General features: G+C 47.1%; 1 protein-coding gene across 2 annotated transcripts in view; it reads right to left on the bottom strand.

Moving 5' to 3' along the window:
• PARN (poly(A)-specific ribonuclease) overlaps positions 1–21,675 on the bottom strand; it is a 128,015-nt gene that overhangs the window by 79,044 nt on the left and 27,296 nt on the right. For both annotated transcript variants that reach the window (XM_069734072.1, XM_069734073.1), the window contains exons 9-15: positions 19,439–19,477; positions 18,256–18,298; positions 11,348–11,428; positions 11,204–11,260; positions 7,926–8,003; positions 5,842–5,885; positions 5,491–5,533 (exon numbers count right to left, since the gene is read on the bottom strand). In XM_069734072.1, coding sequence (XP_069590173.1) covers positions 5,491–5,533; positions 5,842–5,885; positions 7,926–8,003; positions 11,204–11,260; positions 11,348–11,428; positions 18,256–18,298; positions 19,439–19,477 — 385 coding nt within the window. The remainder of the gene's footprint in view (positions 1–5,490; positions 5,534–5,841; positions 5,886–7,925; positions 8,004–11,203; positions 11,261–11,347; positions 11,429–18,255; positions 18,299–19,438; positions 19,478–21,675) is intronic.

The raw sequence follows: 21,675 nt of genomic DNA, 5'->3' as shown, positions 1-21,675 counted from the left end.
CGCCCACTGCCCGGGGCAGAGTGAGTCTTAATCCCAGGAGGAGTCACTCTGTTCCTGACCTGGTAAGCCTCCAGAATAGCAGGTCTGATCCAGAGAACAATCATAACCTTGGAGGCTGGCAGGCCTCTTGGCGCACCGTCTGGAATGACAAATAGACGGTCCGTCTTCCTAAAGAAGGTGGTCCTAGACAAATAGATCCTCACCGCCCTAACCAGGTCTGGCCTGTTCAGCGAACGCTCCAGAGAATAGGTCGGAGCAGAACAAAAAGGTGGGAAGGACGATCTTATTGAAGTAACAAGGAGGACACCACCCTGGGAAGAAAAGGCGACGATGGCCGTAAACTACCTTATCTTGGTGAAGAACCAAGAAATGGGGCGACAGGAGAGAGCCACCAACTCCGAGACGCGCCTAATGGAGGTGATGGCCACCAGAAACGACACCTTGCAGGACAGAACAGACAGTGAGGCCTCATGGGGAGGTTCAAGGGGGGGAACCCCACAGCCTCCAGAACAAGATTAAGCTCCTTGGGATCCAAGAGAGTCCGGTACAAGAGAGCTGCATGCACCACTCCTTGAAGAAAAGTTCTGACCTGAGAACGGGACGGATATATATCCTTGTACCGTGATAGCCAGTAGATAAAATATTTGGAATTGAATTAGTCTATGCCTGATGAAGAGGCCTGAGAAGTCTCGAAGGTTTGCAATTTGCTACCATCTTTTCAGTTAGCCATTAAGAGGTATCAACCACCGAGGTCTCTCAGATCTAAATATCTGACCAGAGAACGGGAAGTCAAGGACTTCTGAAATGGGACTTCAGAAAGAGAATGGAAAGCGTTGCTACCTGACCCTTTAGAGGACTAAGGTCAAGGCCAGCATCAAGTCCCGCCTTGAGAAAAGGCCAAATGGAAGGATTCAACAGCCAAGATGTTAAATTGAGCAACCAAGAACTCTGGTGGCAGATCGGTCCTTGGGACAGAAGATCTGGCCTGTCTGGGGCCTCCAGAGGAAGTCCGCGAGGAGATTGGCGATCTCAGCGAACCAGAACCTTCTGGGCCAATCTGGTGCGATCAGAAAGACCGGCACCCCCTCCGCAATGATCTTCAACAGCCTGGGAAGAAGGGAAGGGGAGGAAACAGATAGGGAAATACAAAATGCGACCCAGGAATGGCCAAAGCATCGGTCTCCACTACAAGAGGGTCGCGGACCTGGAAATAAACGGTGGAACCTTCCTAAGCAGTCGCGACACCAAGAGATCCGCATCCGGAGATCCCCATCAAAGGCAAATTTGAAGGAAGACCTCCCGATGCAGGGACCACTCTCCTGCCGAAAGGCCCTCGTGGCAGAGAAAAACACCGCGGCCTAGTTGCCAACACCGGGAATATGCACTGCGGATAGTGCCGGAACCGTCGCCTCTGCCCAGAAGACGATCTTGGATACCTCCGCCATTTCCAAGAGACTGATTCCCTCCATGGTGTTTGACATATGCCACAGCCGTGGCATTGGACGTCTGGATTCTGACTGGCAGACCTCTGAGAACCTTTTCCCAGTGACTCAGGGACAGAAGAATGGCCGCTATCTCAAGGATGTCGATCGGCAGAGGGGAATCTTGCTCCGACCAACGTCCCTTTAACTGACGGATTGTTGGAAACCGTGCCCCAGCCGGGAAGGCTGGCGATCGTCGTCACCACCTGCCATGGGCGAGAAGGAAGGACCGGACCTGGGGAATGAGAGGGGATGACAGCCACCAGCTGAGAGACCATTAGAATCGGACGGAAGGCCGAATCGGACGATCCAGAGACAGCACCAACCTGTCCCACTGAGAAAGGATGGCCTACTGAAGTGGAACAGCGCAAAAGGGAACGCTTCCGATGCTGCCACCATTCGTCCCAGGACCTTCATTGCTGAACGGAAGGAAGGCAGCCGAGGGCCTTGCAGAAAACTCCGTCCTGGAGAATTGCCCGTTTTTCCTTGAGAAGAAAAAAATAACAAAAAACCCTCAACTGACAGGTGTCGAACAGCATGCCTTAGAAGACGAGGCACTGACTCGGAACAAGACAAGACTTTGTTCTGCTGACCAGCCACCAGAAACGGGACAGGGAGTCGGATGATTGTCACTCTCCTGGGCCTGAGAGGGGGGCGGAGCCTTGATGTCTTCGAGGTACGGAATGAGCACTAGGCCCGTGATCCTCAAAATGGCCATAAATGTAGCCATGATCTTTATGAAGACACTGGGTGCGGTCGCAAGACCGAGTGGCAGGGCGATGAACTAGAAATGACTCTTCTGCACCACGAAACGCAGGAGACACAGGTGTGCTGGGAAAATCAGAACATCGAGATAGGCTTCTTGGATATCTATGGAGAACAGGAATTCCTGTGGTTCCATGCAAGCCAATACTGAACAGAGGGACTCCATCCTGAAATGCCGCAGGCAGAACCTTTTGTTCACTAACTTAGGAACCAGATGGGTCGAACTGCGCCGTTGTTCTTCGGCACTACAAGCAGGTTTGAATAGAAACCTGTGAAGCGTTCCTACTGAGATGGAAACGATAACCTCCGAACAAAGAAGAAAGGCAATGGACACAAAGAAACCTGGGATCAGATTAGGATCTTGTAGAGGGTGGGATTCGAAGAAGCGATTCCGGGGCCGCGAAGCGAACCCCATCTTGTATCCAGAGGATACCACCTCCCTGACCTCGACTGAGGCAAGCCAAACATCCCTGCAAAAAAGAAAAAAACAAAACAGACGCCCGCCCAAACTGGGAGGAACACTGGGCCCTTAGCACGAGTTATGCCAAGGAAGATCTGCCAGGTCTGGGCCTAGTGGACCTACCATGGAAATTGAGGGAACGCCAGGAAGGGGTAGGCTTGAAGGAAGCCTTTTCTCTAGCCAGGCGAGACCGCGGTCTGTGCTAGCCAGAGGAATATTCTGACGCCACGAACCAGCGAAAGGACAAAAAGGGAGCTGAACTGCCATATCAGGGGAGGCCAGCGACGCTCGTGCCTCCCGTTGCGTCCTTAATAATTTGTTCCAGCATGTAGTCAAAGACGGGCCCCCTGGAAAGGGAGGCTGGTAAGGGACTTCTTTGAAAACAAGTCCACCTGCCATGTCTTGAGCCAAATATTCCGCCAGATGGTCACCATATTGCTGGATACCTGAGCTGCACAAGACACGCATCTAGGGAGACAGCTACCAAATATTTCCCTGCATAGGAAATCTGGTACGTCAGGTCGGCCAGCTCCCCCGGAAGAGGTCCAGCCGTGGTACCCTTACAAGGCTGTTTGGTCCATCTAGCTGTGGTCCTTGAGACCCAGGTAGAGGCAATGGCCGAGGCACAAAGCAGAAGCAGCCACTTCAAAAGGCTGATTTTTCCAGCGATTCTATACTTGTATCCTTGGAATCCATGAGGGATGCTGCATTAGAAAAGTCGAAGGACCATGTTGGCGGACAGTCTGGGGACCGACGAGTCCGCTGCCGAGAAATCAGTCCAGTTAGCGATGAGCTCAGGGGAGAAGGGATATAGGATGCCGAGACGCTTCCCTGTCTGAAAGCATCTGGTATGGTTCACCTTTCCCCTGGCAAGTACCACGACAAATTCAGTGTGTAGAGCAAAGACCTTGGAAGTTGGTTTTGACCGTCTAAACGAAACCGCCTTTTCTGCGGGTTCCGTAGATGTATCCATGATGCCTAAGGTCTGGTTGACGGCAATAAAAAGGCTTTGCACCCTATCACTCATGCTAGAGGCCTGTAGTGAAACAAAGTCTGAATCTTCCTCTGAAAACATGACCGAGGACGCCCGTCTGACTCGGCAGAGGAGGATCTGGAAGAGGGATCTCACCGTGCCAGACCGGAGGGCGAGATGGATCGGGAAAAGGACAGAATTTCGCTCCTGTCTGGATCTCTTGTGACCTGTGTTGAAAAGGCCGGATGGAGAATCCTGTGACCCACTGGCAACTGCGGGGGGCTGGGAGGGACAATCTGTCAAGCACGGACACCAGGGACGTGACATCCTGGTGAGGTCCGCCACAGACCGAGACAGAAGGAAAGCCCACCCAGGGATAGGGGCCTCTGTCTCACCCGGGGTAGGAACTCCTGGGCGGTGGGTTCATGATGAGCAGACCCATTAACTGATGCCAGAACATTAGGGAATAGGAGAGCCGAGGAGAGTGTCGGGCTGCAGAGCAGCTACTCACAGTAGGTGCAGTCATCCTGTATTCAGCTCCAGACTGTAGGGCTGCTGTGCCAGGAAGAGAAGGCTCCACAGGAAACAAGTACAATCTGGATCAATAGGAAAAATGGCAGTCACAAGAGGGTGTCCAGGTCCAGGAGTGAAAAAGCGCACACTGCAGGGACACATGCTGAAAAGCCTGCTCTGAGACAGGAAAAAGGGGCGGAGCTAAATCGCGGGACCAGGGGGCGGAGCCAAGTGCCGGGGCGGAGCTAAGTCCCGGCAGGAAGGAGCTGACTAAGAGCTAGGTGGGAAAAAAACCCGCCCGAAAAGCAGGAAGAAGAGGGGCGGAGCCAGCCCTGCAGCTAGGCCCGAGTGAAGCCGGGACCTAAATTAGAGCTGGTGACCGCCGGAGGATGGGGGAGCGGCGCAGAGGATTGAAAAACGCTGCAAAACAATGCCTGCAGCCCCAAATACCCGCAAAATTAAAGGGGAAAAGACCCCCGATGCCCCACTCTGCAGCTAGGCCTGGAAGATGCCGGGACCTAGATTACATCCCATGACCACCGGAGCACGGGGGAAGTGTTGAGGAAAGCCCTAAAACTGCTGCAAGGGTAACCTGAATTAAGGGGCCCACTATTAAAATAAAGGAATTTTTTTTTTTTTTTTTCTTCTTTCCCGATCTTCTTTCTTCTGTGATCTTCTTATCTCTGTACCTGGGGGGAGAGAGAGAGAGAGAGTACCTCCCCATCCAAGATCGGACGTCCGATAATCCAGCATAGTGGGACGTCCGTGTCTCCTCGAACCGACAGGCTCTGGTGGGCGAGTGGGTGGGAGACGGAGGCAGGCCCGGGTCTGAATCACCTCAGCACGCTTCAGTGTTAGGGGCTGGGGTCCTGCCGACCAGACATATGAGGATACGGGGTGGCAGTACACGCCGTACTCATAGTCTCTTTGTGGGACTACAGGTGTGACTGACCACCCTGTATCCCTCCGTGGTACCTGAAAAGAAACGACGCACATTGAGGTAGATAAGGGTCTAATGAAAGACCCGTGTCCACCTCCTACTGACACTAAGCTAAACTGAATATCCTACTTCCTGTCGGTGGGGTGTACACTGCAGAGGAGGAGCTAACTTTTTTATTTGCATAGTGTCAGCCTCCTAGTGGCAGCAGCATACACCCATGGTTCCTGTGTCCCCCAATGAGGCGATAGAGAAACACTTTCTATGCACGTGCTTGCCCTTTTTGGATGTAATGTAACATCTAGACCACAGAACTGGTTCCCACCATATGTTATTGTAACCATATTGATAGGACTACTACCTTAAAGGGCTGTGTAGACGCCATAAGCTTCGTGTCCAGCACTCTGGAAAACAAACAAAAAATGTTTTAAAATTTAAAAAAAAAAAAAGGACGTTAATGAGCTTAACATAAGTGTGAACTTGGAAACAAAAGCTGGTGTATCATAATGAACACACCAGCTTTCCACCTATGGAGCACGGGTTATAGAGCCGGATGATTGGAGCATACCGATACTTCAGCTCTATAACTAAATATGTCGCTGCCGATATCTAGTGTATTGGTGATGCGACTGTCCCCCAGCTACATATTTTAATTAATTCTAATAGCGAAATACAAAGATACTGTCTATAGTAAAGGCGCAGGAAAACTGACCTTGGGAGAACACAATTTGTCAATCTTTTAAACTCTTCCAAGTCCTAGGGAAAAAAAAAAAAAAGATTATTTTGCAGACAAACATTTCCAAAGGGCTTCTCTACGACGACACCAGCCAGATGTTAGGAGAAGTGAGCAGTCTTGTTTCTGTGGATCGCCGGGGCAGACACGCTGCCTATTCTGATATGACGATGATGTCCATATTTGATCGGCAGTGGTCAGACAAATAACATTCATGTAGATGAACGCCACATTATTTTCCTGGTTTACATGCAATCAGCACCTCATCCACACGGTCGGCTGAGTCTGCGGCCCATACACAGACACACAACAATGGTGGGGATGCCACACACAGGGATATTGCATCTGCTCCATGCTGCTGATTAGCGAGGATTCAGGACTGGTGATGAGCGAACGTGCTCTGATAACGTATTATGCGAGTATCTCGGGTGTGCTCGGATAGTAAGTTTAGTCCCTGCGGCTGCATGTCTTGCTGCTGTTAGACAGCCACAACATATGCGGGCATGCAGCTGCAGAGACTCGAACATATCCTAGCACACAGAGTTACTCGGATAATACTATCAGAGCACGTTAGCTCATCACTATTCAGCACATAACACCCTCATTCATCGAAGAATGTCTGCCTAGTCTAAAAACAGGCCGTCATTGTACAAGTCACGGACAACCCCTTTAACTGCAGAGAAAAAATGCTTTCAGTATTACTGCTTAACTAATCCAGAATGACAGAAAACCACTGTATCAACCCTGAATGCTTAAAGTGAGTCTTGTCAGCACAAAATGACTGTACAAACCAAGCACAGATGCTCGGTGCACCCATGATGTGGCCAAACAGTTCTCATATTTGTTTCTCTTCTATCTCTGCCCTTGGCTCCTATAAAGCTAGAGCTATCAAATCAAGTAAGATGGGGAGGAGATGGATGGAAAACAAGTAGATTGGAAGTTGCACTGAACTACTCGGCCACACCAAGGGTACGCCGAGCAATTTATTATTTCAAAGCAGTTACTAACTACACCAAGGGTGGGGATCCTCAGACCCTAAAGCTGTAAACAGCCCCCGATTATCTTTTCTCTGTCTGGCAGGCAGATTTCCTGAGACCACAGTGCTCGGGAAGGCACCTGTCAAAATGCAGCTGAATTTCTTCTTACTCTGCGAGCACGTGAGTGTAGTGTTCACTACTGAACACTGCGGTGCAAGCAATGGAAGATTACGTGCCAGAGTAAGGACGTACTTTGTGGGCAGAGTGACCGTGCGATGCACTCCCGGCCCCATAGATGACAGCAGTGGCAGCATCCCCTGTGATGATTTAGGTCTGCTGGGATGCATATGCCCTAGCCCCAAATTTCCTGTGATGCATACACTGCAGTCTCCGTGTCTCCTCTGTGATGCATGCACCGCAGTCTCCGTGTCTCCTCTGTGATGCATACACCGCAGTCTCCGTGTCCCCTCTGTGATGCATACACCGCAGTCTCCGTGTCCCCTCTGTGATGCATACACAGCAGTCTCCGTTTCCTCTGTGATGCATACACAGCAGTCTCCGTGTCTCCTCTGTGATGCATACACAGCAGTCTCCGTGTCTCCTCTGTGATGCATACACAGCAGTCTCCGTGTCTCCTGTGTGATGCATACACAGCAGTCTCCGTGTCTCCTGTGATGCATACACAGCAGTCTCCGTGTCTCCTTTGTGATGCATACACAGCAGTCTCCGTGTCTCCTCTGTGATGCATACACAGCAGTCTCCGTGTCTCCTCTGTGATGCATATACAGCAGTCTCCGTGTCTCCTCTGTGATGCATACACAGCAGTCTCCGTGTCTCCTCTGTGATGCATACACAGCAGCCTCCGTGTCTCCTATGTCACAGATATACTGAAGATATCCCACTGCTTGAGTTCTATAAATGTAACGTTAACAGTTATGGCTCTCCCACTCTGAGATCTGCAATAAGGGTAATTTTCAAGGATGGTATCAATATGAAAGTGGCCCTTGGCAGAAAGAAAAAAAAAAAAAAGTTTCCCCACTACTGACCTACACACCAAGGAAAGTCCCAAACAAAATAACCACTTACAACAGGCAATTGACAATAGAACTGATTTATGGTGTGCATGACGTCCAACATCATGTTATGTCCAACCACGAGTTTACCCTGCAAGAAAATGAGTTCACAAAATTACTACAAAACTAAATCTGTTTGTGCCACCAAAACTGTCAGAACATAAAAGGATAGGCTGCATGAATGTTTTAATTAGAAATATATAATTTTTCCATTCTTCGTAAAATCCCTCCACACTAATGGTGACCATACACATTAAATAAATGTCAACTGAACCAGTCGATGTCGGTTGGAGTCGCCCTGAAACCAGGGCTAATGTATATAGGAGGACGTCTGGAGGAAAAGCTGTGAGCCAAACCAGCATCTGGTCTATGGCTAAGGTGTTTCACCACATTTATGCAATGCTAAATAAAGCAGAGACAAATGGTCCTGCCTGATCATGTGCACAGAGAGCATTGTACGGCCTCAATAGAAAGTCTGAGCATGTACCTCAATCTGTGTACAGACTCAGATCAGTGGGGGTCTCAAGATCCCGGGCTTCCATAGGTCTGCTGAAAATGTTGAGAAGGCACTTGATATTAAATAAATTTGGGGGGAATAAAAACCCTTAACAGCAAGACCTGACGAAGTGGATGCCAAGAAACCCTATCTCTGATCATGTACTAAAATATGGTACTATTGGCGGCCTTATGCTGGCTGCTTGAGCAAGAGCTCATGTTATCAATGGACCACACTAACGTCAGCCAGAGTATATAAATTCAAGCAAAGTAAATAATAAACATGGATAGAGATGACACACAAATAAAAAAAGCCTGGACATATAGGGTTTTGCAATATTTAAAAAATGGGGGAGGGGAGGATATGACTTAAAAGTTCATATGTCGAGAAGAGGTTAAAGAGAAAGTGTCACTTAAATCAGGTTGTTACATTAATTTAAAAGAAAAAAAAATGGCAATTTTTTTTCTTATAATCTTTATCAAAAAAAATATATACAAAATTAGCCAGTCTTTTCATCAGAGGCAGGATTACAATGACAGGTAACACAATTATGCTCAAAAGATTACAGAATTTTTGCTTTCTTGGCTTTTTTTCAGAGACTATGAATGATAACACAAACTTTTTCTCCACTCATGGTTAGTGGTTGGGTGAAGCCATTTATTGACAAACTACTGTGTTTTCTCTTTTTAAATCCTAATGACAACCCAAAACATCCAAATGACCCTGATCAAAAGATCACATACCCCATTTCTTAACCGTGTATTACCCTTTATAAACATCAATGACAGCTTGAAGTCTTTTGTGGTAGTTGTGGATGAGGTTCTTTATTTTCTCAGATGGTAAAGCTGCCCACTATTCTTGGCAAAAAGCCTCCAGTTCCTGTAAATTCCTGGGCTGTCAAGCATGAACATGATCCAGGGAAATAGTCTGATTGCCGTATGTGGAGTCGGGAAGGAATTTTTTTCCCCAAGGTGGAGCTTACTCTTTGCCACATGGGTTTTTTTTTTGCCTTCCTCTGGATCAACATGTTAGGGCATGTTAGGTTAGGCTATGGGTTGAACTAGATGGACTTAAAGTCTTCCTTCAACCTTAATAACTATGTAACACTGCGCTTGAGATCTCCCCAGAGTGGCTCAATGATATTGAGGTCAGGAGACTGAGATGGCCACTCCAGAACCTTCACTGTGTTCTGCTGTAGCCAATGAAAGGTCAACTTGGCCTTGTGTTTTGGATCGTTGCCATGTTGGAACGTCCAAGTACTTCCCATGCGCAGCTTCTGGGCTGAAGAGTGCAAATTTGCCTCCAGTATTTGCTGATAACGTGCTGCATTCATCTTTCCTTCAACTTTGACCAAGTTTCCTGTGCCTTTGTAGAGAACTCATCCCCAAAACATCAGCAATCCACCACCGTGCTTTACACTAGGAAAGGCGTTCCTTTCATCATAAGCCTTGATGACCTCTCTCCAAATGTAACGCTTATGGTTGTGGCCAAAAAGTTCAATTTTGGTCTCATCACTCCAAATTACCTTGTTCCAGTTTTGATGATTGTCTCTGTACTGTTTTGCGTATTTTAAGTGAGATACTTTGTGGCATTTGCGCAGTAATGGCTTTCTTGCAACTCGATCATGTAGCCCATTTTTCTTCAAGTGCCTCCTTATTGTGCATCTTGAAACAGCCACACCGCTAGTTTTCAGACTGTCCTGTATTTCAGCTGATGTTATTTGTGGGGGTTTTTTTGCATCCTTAATTTTCCCGGAAGCTGTGGACGACATTTTTGTTGGCCTACCTGACCGTGAATTTGTTTTTACAGAGCCCCTAATTCTCCATTTGTTAATCACAGTTTGAATGCTGCTGACTGACATTATCAATTGCTTGGATATCTTTTTTGTATCCTTTTCCTGTTTTATACAGTTCAACTACCTTTTCCCGTAAATCCGTTAACAATTCTTTTGCTTTCCCCATGACTCACAATCCAGAGATGTCAGTGGCTGGATGAAAGATGGAAGAGTGTTTGGATCCCAGAAACTCACTCAGCTTTTATACACTCCCTGATTACAAGCAAACAGGTCACAGGTGAGGATGTTACCTTTAGTAGCCATTCAAACCCATTTGTGTCAAGTTCTGTGTATGTTATCAGGCCAAAATCACCAGGGTATGTGAAATTTTGATCAGGGTCATTTGGATGTTTTGGGTTGTCATTATGATTTAAAAAGAGAAAACACAGTAGTTTGACAATAAATGGCTTCACCCAACCACTAACCATGAGCGGAGAAAAAGTTTTGGTGTTAATATTCATATTCTCTGAAAAAAAGCCAAGAAAGCAAAAACTCTGCCGGGGCATGTAAACTTTTGAGCACAACATACCCAGCTGATAAAGGATCCACCAATCACAATAGGTCATGTCACAGCTGACCTGCTCTCCCTCCCTTCAAAATGACCTCTGCTCATTACATGGTTTATTATAAAAGTTGGGTCAGAATCTGCCTATTGCTGCTTATCTACATCTGGATTTCCTAAAACAGTTGAGTAAAGGAGAAAAAAAGCACCAGTGATCAGTGTGAAAATTACAACACTACCATTTTTATTAATACAGATTGTGACATGGTTAACAAAAATTGCCAAAAAAAAATTGTACAAAAATATGTTTGAAAAGTAGGTCAATTTCTACTGCAATCCCTTTCAGTTGTGTTTTTCTGTGACGTAACAGATGTCACATGCCCAGCGGCGAACTTGATAGAAGTGATGTGAGTGTGTCGCTAGTGTTCATTCTAATTATTGTGCGGATTTCATACTTACAGAAGATGAGATTGCTTGAATAACTCTAGAAAACCCAACAGCATCATTAAGATCTTCCTGCAGAAAAAAAAGGCAAATACACAGCACTGGTACCATCAAGGGAAGCTTATTGTTATCCAAGTGTATGGGACATTTCAGCTGTACCTGTTCTTTGGCTTTTTTCTGTAGCTCTTTTGTCTTCCGCTCTTCTTCATCTACTTTGGTGATAACCATGCACCTTTCACTCTAGAACAAAGAATGTATACGTGTCCAACAACAACATGAAAACTCAACTTAAAAAAAATAAGTCCAAAATAAAAATAATCTAAAAATATGGTAGAATCAATACTATGAAAGGTGGTGTTTTTTAAACTGCCAAGACATTCATATCTTAATGGGTTGTCTGCAAAAAAAAAAAACAACACTTGCCAATGTGCCCAGGAAGGCTAAAAACACCACGATACCTACATAACTGCTGCCGCTCCTTCTCCGTACTCAATGACAAGCCCTCACCAATCTCCCTAGTTCTCCATCTGTGTCATGATCCAGACCGGGTTTTGAGTCCTGTTTTCCCTTTTTCTCGGTTTGGTCATGTCAAGAGTTAACCTTTCTCAGCCTTTTTTGGGTTCAGGTTGGCTATTTATCGCCGCTGCTTCCTGCAGGCGAGGTCAGTTATAGTTTTTGCCTAGTGCTGCTGTAGCTGACTGATTGCTCTGATTTGTCCTGCTGCGTTTGCTGTCTGAACCCTTGTCTGTTTTCCCCTATTCCAGTCTTGACTCCGTGGTTCCCTTCAGTGTGCCCACTCCCTGGTTTTGACTTGACTTGTATCCTGACCTGCTTCTGTCTAATCCGCTCCTGACCATTACTGACTCCCTGGCTTGTCCCTGACTGAGTTTGCCTATTCCTTTGGTACCTCGCTACAGTCTAGGATTTGACCCAGCTAGTTTGACTATTCTGCTGCCGCCTGTGGTAGCCTCACTGCTGCACTGCAGGCCAGCTCTGTTTTGATACAGTCCTGCTTCCAATCTACTGCCATCTAGTGGAGCCTGCACCTACCTGCACTGCAGCAGCGTGACAATCCGGCTTGTACAAAATAAGGATTTTTGTGTACTCATCGTAAAATCCTTTTCTCCAAGCAAATCATTGGGGGACACAGGACCATGGGTTTTATGCTGCTGCCACTAGGAGGACACTAAGTCAACACAGAAAGATAACTCCTCCTCTGCAGTATACACCTTCTCACTGGGCCATATTCAAGCCATATTCCAGTTCGGTATTAAAAGCAGTAGGAGAATTAAACATAGTTTTATTGTCTTATGTCAAAACCAAGAAGTAACAACAAGCCAATATGCTAACAGGGTGGGTGCGGGGTCCCCCAACGACTGGCTCGAAGAAAAGGATTTTACGGTGAGTACACAAAAATCCCTATTTCTCCTACGCCTCATTGGGGGACACAGGACCATGGGACGTCCTAAAGAGGTCCCTGGGTGGGGAGCAACATTTCTGCTATTACCCCATGTACCATAGGCTTACAGCTAAGGTACTACTGCCGACTGCAGAATGCGCCTGCCAAGGGAGGTGTCTGCAGAGGAAAAAAGAATGAATGTGGTAATGCTTTGCAAAAGTATGCAAGCTGGACTAAGTCGCCGCTTTGCAGACCTGTTGTGATGACGCCTGGTGCCGAATGGCCCAAGAGGCGCCCACTGACTGAGTAGAATGGGCCCTAATCCAAGCTGGGATAGGAGCACCCTTGACACGATAGGATTCCTGAATAGCTGATCGGATCCACTTGGCTAGAGTGGCCTTGGAAGCGGGTAAGCCCTTCCGTTGTCCCTCTGGAAGCACGAACAGGACATCTGACTTGCAGAAGGAAGCAGTCCGTGAGATGTACCGTCGAAGAGCCCTAACCACATCAAGAGTGTGCAGAGCTTTCTCAACTCGATGGACTGGTGCCGGACAAAATGAAGGCAGAATAATCTCTTCATTGAGGTGAAAAGAAGAGACGACTTTGGGTAGAAAAGAGGGGGAAGTCCTCAAGATTGCCTTATCCGGGTGAAAAATCATTAACGGGGGTTGGCAGGAAAGAGCCGCTAACTCTGAGACTCGCTTGATTGACGTAATAGCCACTAGAAAAACTACCTTCCAGGAAAGGAAGGTCAGAGAGACGTCCTGCAGTGGTTCGAAAGGGGCGTACTGAAGAGCTCCAAGGACCAAATTAAGATCCCATGGATCCAAAGGCATTTTATAGGGAGGCGCCACACAGGAAACTCCCTGAATGAACGTCTTCACCGTTCCGTTGGAACAGGACTGACAATGCGGACACCGGTCCTTTGAGAGAGCTAATAGCGAGACCTGAGTCTAGACATGATTGGAGAAATTCCAATATGGAAGGAATGGAGAATACCAAAGGAGATCGTCCATGGGCATTGCACCAAGCGAAGAAGATTCGCCAGGTACGGTGGTAAATGCGCATAGACACGAGCTTCCTAGCCCTGATCATGGTTGAGGATACCTCTGGGGAGAATCCAGCTTGGGCTAGAATCCAGGATTCAACAGCCACGCCATCAAAGACAGGGCTTCGGAGTTCTGGTGGTAAGTCAGGCCCTGCGAGAGAAGGTCCATGCGATCTGGAAGCCGCCATGTGACCAGCTGAACCAGTTCCGCGTACCATGCCCGGCACGATCAGTCCGGCTCAACCAGGATCACAGGTACCCCCATTGCCCTGATCTTCTTGATGACCCTAGGTAGCAGAGGAAGAGGAGGAAAAATGTACGGGAGGCGGAATTGATGCCACAGCAGGACCAGGACATCTGCTCTGAAGGCACGTGGGTCGAGGGATCGGGCAATTAATTGTGGGACCTTGTTGTTTAGCCTTGAAGCCATGAGGTCCACATCTGGGGTCCCCCAGCGATGACAAATCTGCTGGAAAACTTCATGGTGAAGGGACCACTCGCCCGAGGCGAGACCCTGGCGACTGAGGAAGTCCGCTGCCCAATTTTCTACACCTGGTATGTGGATCGCCAAGACGGGCGAATGGTTGCTCTCGGCCCAAAGGAGGATGTGGGTCACTTCGAGCATGGCAGTCTTGCTGCGGGTTCCTCCTGACGGTTCATGTATGCCACCGCTGTGGCGTTGTCGGACTGGATTCTGATGGGGTGACCTGCCAGGAGATGGTGAAAGCTGAGTAACGCTAGTCTGATCGCTTGTATTTCCAGGATATTGATGGGGAGATGCAACTCTCGAGTGGACCACCACCCCTGTGCTGTGTGGTGGTTGAAAAAAGCACCCCAGCCCAACAGGCTGGCATCGGTGGTCACCACCAGCCAGTGCACTGGGAGAAAAGACTTTCCCTGGTACAGGGAGGACTTCAGCGTCCACCACCTGAGGGTCTGCCTGACCTACCAAGACAGACGAAAACGACGGTCGAGAGAGGACGGGGTCCCGTTCCATGCCGACAGTAGCGCATTTTGAAATTGAGGTGAAACTGAATAGTGAGGGACTGGACGGGAGAGACTCAGGGAGCAGTGGCGAGGCCGAAGGGTAAGGCCACAAATTGAAAGTGTTCCTCTCAAAAAGCAAAGTGAAGGAACTGTTGGTGAGGAGGGAAGATTGGGATGTGGAGGTAAGCATCCTTGATGTCTATGGATGATAGGAACTCTCCCTTTTCCATTGACGCGAAGACAGAACGGAGAGATTCCATTCTGAAACGTCGGATTTTGATAAAGTTGTTGAGAAGCTTTAGGTCCATTATTGGTCGGAGCGATCAGTCCTTTTTTGGGACCACGAATAGGTTCGAGTAAAACCCCTTGAACCTTTGTCTTGGGGAACCGAAATGATGATTCCGTCCTCTTGTAGTGCCCTTACGGCCTGAAGAAAAACCGTCGTCTTGTTTTGGGAGAACGCGACTGGAAAAAACATGTTGGGGGAAGAGAAGAAAACCATCTTGTATCCGGAGGACACCAGTTCTCTGACCCACTCGTCGTGGACGACTGAAAGCCAGGCTGGGCGAAAAGAAAGCAAACGGCCGCCTACTTTGTCGATGTCCTCCGGATGTTGCAACGAGTCATTGAGTGGAAGATCTAGATTATCTGGCTCCCTTAGATCCAGATGTCCCAGGTCTGGGTTTCCAGCTACGGTTAGGCCTGTACGAGGCCTGGGAGCCTTTCCTTCCGCGCGAGGCTCGTGCTGATCCTGGAGGAGTAGATGTAGTAGTCTGATGGAGATAGCATTTGCGGCTGCCTGTGCAGCGCAATTGGCCGCATCTATTGAGGAGTTAGCCCAAGCAGGGGACTTTGTGGTTATCTGGTTAGCTAGGTTGACCACCTCTGGAGGGAGATTACTGTTGTGGACAGTTGTGGTAAGCACCTCAGCCCAAGCGACCATAGCCTTAGCCACCCAAGTGGCGGCGAAAGATGGAAAGAGTGACGCTGCAGTGGCCTCGAAGACAGAGCGAGCCAAATAGTCAATTTGACGGTCAGTAGGGTTTTTGACTGATGAACCGTCAGACAAAGATAGGAGCGTTTTGGAAGCGAGGTGCGATACAGCAGGATCTACAGAAGGAGACTGCAGCCAGTCCCTCATTAGTTCCTGAGTAAAAGGGTATTTGAATAGGCTTTCAGCCCGTGAAACGTTTGTCGGGCTGGTCCGTATGTTTCTGGACAATGTCCTTAAATTAAGGATGAGTAACGAATACCTTTTGAACACGTTTAGTCCTTTTAAAAGACACTACATGTTCTTGCGTGGATACAGCCTCCTTGTCCACCTTCAGGGTCTTGTTGACCGCGTCAATAAGAGAATCAAGTGTCTCTTGAGAAGTCGAGGAGTCCTGAACTAAAGATGCATCAGACTCGTATTCAGAGTCCTGTGCATTGGGGTTCTCAGGAGAAGGGGAACGAGAAATTGAGCTTGTGGAAACTAAAGGACAAGCATAGCCGTGGTCAGGGGACGCGACATGAGTCCGTTTTCTGGAACCCCTATGCTTTACTGGCAGAGTACGCCCCCTGCTGGTGGACGGGTCCGCACCGTCGCCAGAGTCCTCTGCGGTAGTCTGGCTTAAAGAGGGACTCCGGAGGGAATCTATTGCCTTTGTCAGGGAGTCCATACAACGTGAGAGGGAAGCGACCCACTCAGGGGGACTCGGCTCCACAGGGTCAGAAGCGGCATTGGCGGCGGCGGGAGGCGGCTGCACACAGGTCGGATAACAATCCGCACATAACGGGGTAGTGTGGGCTCGAGGTAAGGCAGTACTGCAAGTGGAACATGAAGTGAAAAACACTGTGTTCTTTTTGTTAGCCTTCTTGACTTCTTTAGGTTGAGACATAGTGTCTTATAGATAAGGGGCCAGATAGGCAGGATATGTACTGAAGGGCCGGGCAGGCTGCAGAGAAGGGGTTAAGCCTTTTGTGTAGAGCTTACCCACGGTCCTGTGTCGGTTGTCCCCAGGGAGAATAGGACAGAGGGAGAGGGAAGTCCCATCTGTCTGGAGCTGTCAGCGTCTGCAGCGTGATTCCCTGCAGCAGAGTGAAGCAATATGGCATCCGAGATTTGCAGGGCGCTTCTCGTTCTAGACGAGAAGCGCCGATGATGGTGGGCGAAGCTTCGGCGTGGGCGGAGCAATGGATCGCGGCCTAGTCCGGCTGAAAAGCCGGGGGCTAAATTGATTAAATATGCCGGCGGCCGCGACGGGCCGTGTGCTGGCAGCCGGCCAATGTTTCCTTACCCGGGGACCAGGACCGCACCTTCCACTGCAGGATCGTGACGAAGGGAGATACTCACAGCCTGCAAGCAGTACCGAGGGTGCAGCGCCTCCTTCACAGTCAGGACCGCCGGTATGAGCTGAATCCTCTTCCGTCAGGGGATGGAGAGAAAAAAACCTCCATCCATCTTCGTCAGCTCTCGTGGAGCTGTGATGACGCCATAAGGTGTGGGGCCTTGGAAAGGTGGTTGGGCCCAGGAGCGGGACATAAGAGTCAGACTCAATGTTCTCGCCATCATGCAGGGGGGAGATCGGGACCATGAAAGGAACCGTCGCCCAAGAATATATCAGGCGTGCCCCAGTCGTTGCAGGAGAGGGTACAGGGAAGTATACTCCGCGTGCTCGCCTCTTGATGGTTTGGGGGAGAGCGGACCCTAGAAAGGAATCCGTCGCCCCCTTCACTCCGTTAATTAAAAAATAAAAATTTACCGAAAAGAAAATAAAAAAGTTGGGGTCTGAAACAGACCCAAGTGCCTCCTACAGACACTACGCAAGAACTGGTTCACTGAGAGCCTGAGGGTGTATACTGCAGGGGAGGAGCTATTCTTTCTGTGTTTACTTAGTGTCCTCCTAGTGGCAGCAGCATAACACCCATGGTCCTGTGTCCCCCAATGAGGCGTAGAAGAAATGTGAAAGTTGCAGTTCATCAGCTGCAGATGCAGCTGCAGCTTTTGTTGGAGGTTGATCCCAAGAGCCTGGCAGGGTGCTCAACACTTCAAAAGGAGAAATACCATCAGTCCTGGAAGCAAGTTTTGAATTTTAATTTTTTTTGTTCCACTTCTTTGACCTCATGAAGAGATTGTCCAGTATTGGAAAATCGCATTAAGAAAATGTTCCCACATAGCATTTTTTCTGCATCAAAAAAGTGGAGCAAGGAAAAATACTGCATTTTTGCTATGCATTTTGCAGCATTTACTTGTGCTTTTCAGCAAGTTATTTTAATGGTTGAAAAAAATTGATATGATACGTCTTGCAGCAGGGCTCAAAATTCGAAAGGAAAGAAAATGGAGCGTGAGCATGAGATTTCAGAAATCTTATGGATTATGATGGTACTGTAAAATGCTGTGTGAAATAAGCAGCAAAAACACCATTCCCCAAATTGTTCTCACCTGTCAAATAGTTTTAGCTGAAGAGAGAATTTTATTAACTAAAGGATGATATCATCTATGTATTATGTTTTATCAAACAATCTTTGTAAACCTGAATAATAACCAAAATTCGATGATAGCTTCCACATCAGTATTCATAAAGTCCTGAGGAGCAAACGCCCTTACTTTATTAGCAATATAACTCCTGCTCCAGAATAGGAGAAACTTACATTAGGAGACTGGACAGTTTCTATATGGGTGCCTCGTGGAAACCTAAAAAGAGAAGAACACAAGTTTTCACAGAAGTAGCTAAAGAAAAGAAACCTTCAAATAATAAAGTACGAAAAAGATTCCAATGCACCGACATGACATACAGCCATGGTTAAAAGTGTTGGAAGATTTGAAATTCTTCCACAATAGGAAGAATTTCTCCCAGAAAATTATTGCAATATTACTTTTTGTTATGCATGTTTATTTCCTTTGTGTGTATTTGAACGGTCAAATTGGACATAATTTCATACTAAACCTCAAAAATGGTCCAGACAAAATAGTTGGCACCCTCAACTTAAATATTTGGTTGCACACACTTTGGAATAAATAATTACAATCACTTCCTATAAGCATCACAAGCTTCTTACACCTCTAAACTGGAATTTTGGACCACTCTTCTTTTGCAAACTGCTCCAGGTCTCTCATATTTGAAGGGTGCGTTCTCCCAAAAGCAAGTTTAAGCTCCCTCCACAGGTGTTCAATGGGATTTAGATATGGACTCACTGCTGACCACTTCAGAACTATACAATGCTTTGTTTCCATCCATTTCTGGGTACTTCTTGAAATATGTTTGGGGTTATTGTCCTGCTGGAAGACCCATGACCTAGGATGCAAACTCAGCTTTTTGACACTGGGCACTACATTGTAACCCCAAACCCTTTGGTAATCTTCAGATTTAATGACACCTTGCACAGTGCCAGAGGCAGCAAGACAACCCCAAACATCTTTAAACCTCCACCATATGTGAATGTAGGTATAGTGTTATTTTCTTTGTAGGCCTCATTCTGTTTTCCATAAACTGTAGAATGATGTGCTTTACCAAAAGCTTCTATCTTGGTGTCATCTGTCTGGATATTAAAAGTCTAGTTTGTTGATAGCATTTTCCCCCCTGTAAAGTACAAAGTTCTGCCAACAATAGTGAAACTGTACGAGTTGGAATGATCGCAATGATGATTTGATTAGACAAAAATTAGACAAATCGATATATGGAACTAAGTCGATTTGGTAACTCATTGGCCAGTGCACAAGTACAGTATCTACCACATTTAAAGCTTATTATTTTCTTCAATGGTTTCAGAAACTAACTGACTAATCATATGTGAGAACAGACGTATGCAGTAACCATATGGTACAACTACTTACTTCCAGTTCATTGTCTGGTAGATAAGCTTCCTCTGATACCTAGAAAGACGAAAAAAGGTTTTATATACTTAACTATAAAGCTGCAATAAGACTTTATGATGCAAGGAACAGACAAATAGAAAAAAAAGTATTAAACTACCGTATATACTCGAGTATAAGCCGAGATTTTCAGCCCACTTTTTTGGGCTGAAAGTCCCCCTCTCGGCTTATACTCGAGTCATACCCAGGGGTCGGCAGGGGAGGGAGAGCGGGGGCTGTCTAATTATACTTACCTACTCCTGGCACGGTCCCTGCAGGTCCCTGCTTCCCCGGGCCTGCAGTGAGCGGTCACATGGTACCGCTCATTACAGTAATGAATATGTGGCTCCACCCCTATGGGAGGTGGAGCCGCATATTCATTACTGTAATGAGTGATAACGGTGACCGCTCACTACAGGAAGAAAATGCGGCGCCGGGGAACAGACGTGCAGCGACGGTGCCAGGAGCAGGTAAGTATGATAGGGGCAGTGCGCAATAGTCACCTGCTCCTCGTTCCACCGTCGGCGCCGCTGTGTCTTCCGCAGTGACGCTCAGGTCAGAGGGCGCGGGAATACCCACAGCTATTTGCTGTGGGTAAGCTGCAGCCTGACAGGGTTTTGCTATTGACAGATATATCTTTTGCTGATCAGGACAGGGCGGCTTTGCCAGTAATTATTTATATGTGTATACTATTTGATTATCTGCCATATTTGATGCATGTTTTCCACTACTATATGGAAGTATTGTGTATTGGGCAGTGTTGGGCACCCGTATATGGAGGGAGTTTTGTGTGTATGGTTTTAATTGTTTTTATATGTTACCAATAAAGCTTGTTTGACTTATTATAACTTTTGGTGGTGTGCATACATTTATAGTGGCTTTTCTTTTCTTGTTTATTATCAACAGGGCAGATAAAGTACGCCTGTGCCGGAGCCACAGCGTGAAGACAAGAAGAGGACGTCATCGCAAGAATATGGGAGGCCCCGGACCGCAACGCCCATCGGACTAGAACCACAGAGGGACTGCCCCTGGGTGAGTATAATCTAATCTCTTTTTCTCATCTTTCAGGATACATCGGGGGCTTATCTACAGCATTACAGAATGCTGTAAATAAGCCCATGATGCCGATGGGCTTAGCTCATCTGCGATTTTGGGGGTGACAGGTTCCCTTTAACTAGAGTTATAGCTTGTATTCTAGCCCAGAGAGTTACATTTAGGCTAAAGATCCCACATATTGGTTGAGGTGGTCAATAACAATAGAGAAGACATTTACAATTAATTTCTAATAATACATTGGAAACCTGCTGCCACTTTCGGGTCATTCCATATCAAGTGATCCAAATATGAATTTTTTTTTACCTCACGTCTTTAGATTTTTTTTATTTTTTGTTTTTATGAAGTCCAACTTTAGGTAATTACAAAAATTAAAAACTTTAAATTTTTCTTCATCAGTTAATTTTTTACAGATATCTAAAGTTTCAAAAAAAGCGCGGATTTTGGCCTGGTATGGCTTTACATTTTTTATCATATCTTGGGCTAGAATTAAGAAAAAGAGGTGGGAGAGGCATCATTTTTCTCAGAACGGTAGCGGCTTTCGTTTGATATGTCACAAGACTATGTTTCTTTTTGTTTTGTTTCTACTTCATTTTGTTTTGGAGAAATCAAATTCAAAATTTTGATGCGCAATTGTGAAAAAAAAAAAGTATGTTTTAAAATTGTGAAAACATGCATGTGTGTTACTTGTGTTCTTGTTTATATTTGTACAGGGATTCAACTTGGGACTGATCAAATTATTTATTTATTCATTTCCTCTTCGTGCGAAGAGGATTCTCGTAATCCCCTATATCAACGATCTCCTCGTAAAGGGTCCGTCTCGCCGCGACTGCGGTCACAGTCTCCTGATCACTCTGGACACCTTAACCCGCCTCGGGTTGGATAATCAACAAACAAGGGTCCACCTTGATTCCGACCCAGCGCCTAGCATTCCTGGCCATGAAATTCGACACCATTCAAGCTCAGGTCTTCCTCCCAAGGAAGAAATTCCTCTCTCTTCGGAGGGGCATCAAAGCCCTAAGGCATCCTACCCCTCTATGGCTCGGCATGAGGGTTTTGGGCAAGAGGGTCGCTTCCATGGAAGCGGTCCCTTATGCTCTGTTCCACTCTCGCCCTCTCCAGCTGGCCCTTCTGTCAGTTTGGCACAGGAATCCATTCTCAGACCG

The sequence above is a fragment of the Ranitomeya imitator genome, chromosome 7 (assembly GCF_032444005.1).
Source record: "Ranitomeya imitator isolate aRanImi1 chromosome 7, aRanImi1.pri, whole genome shotgun sequence".
NCBI classification, from domain to species: Eukaryota; Metazoa; Chordata; class Amphibia; order Anura; family Dendrobatidae; genus Ranitomeya; species Ranitomeya imitator.
Note: the sequence above shows the minus strand (reverse complement) of the source record. Positions and strands in the feature narration are given on the sequence as shown.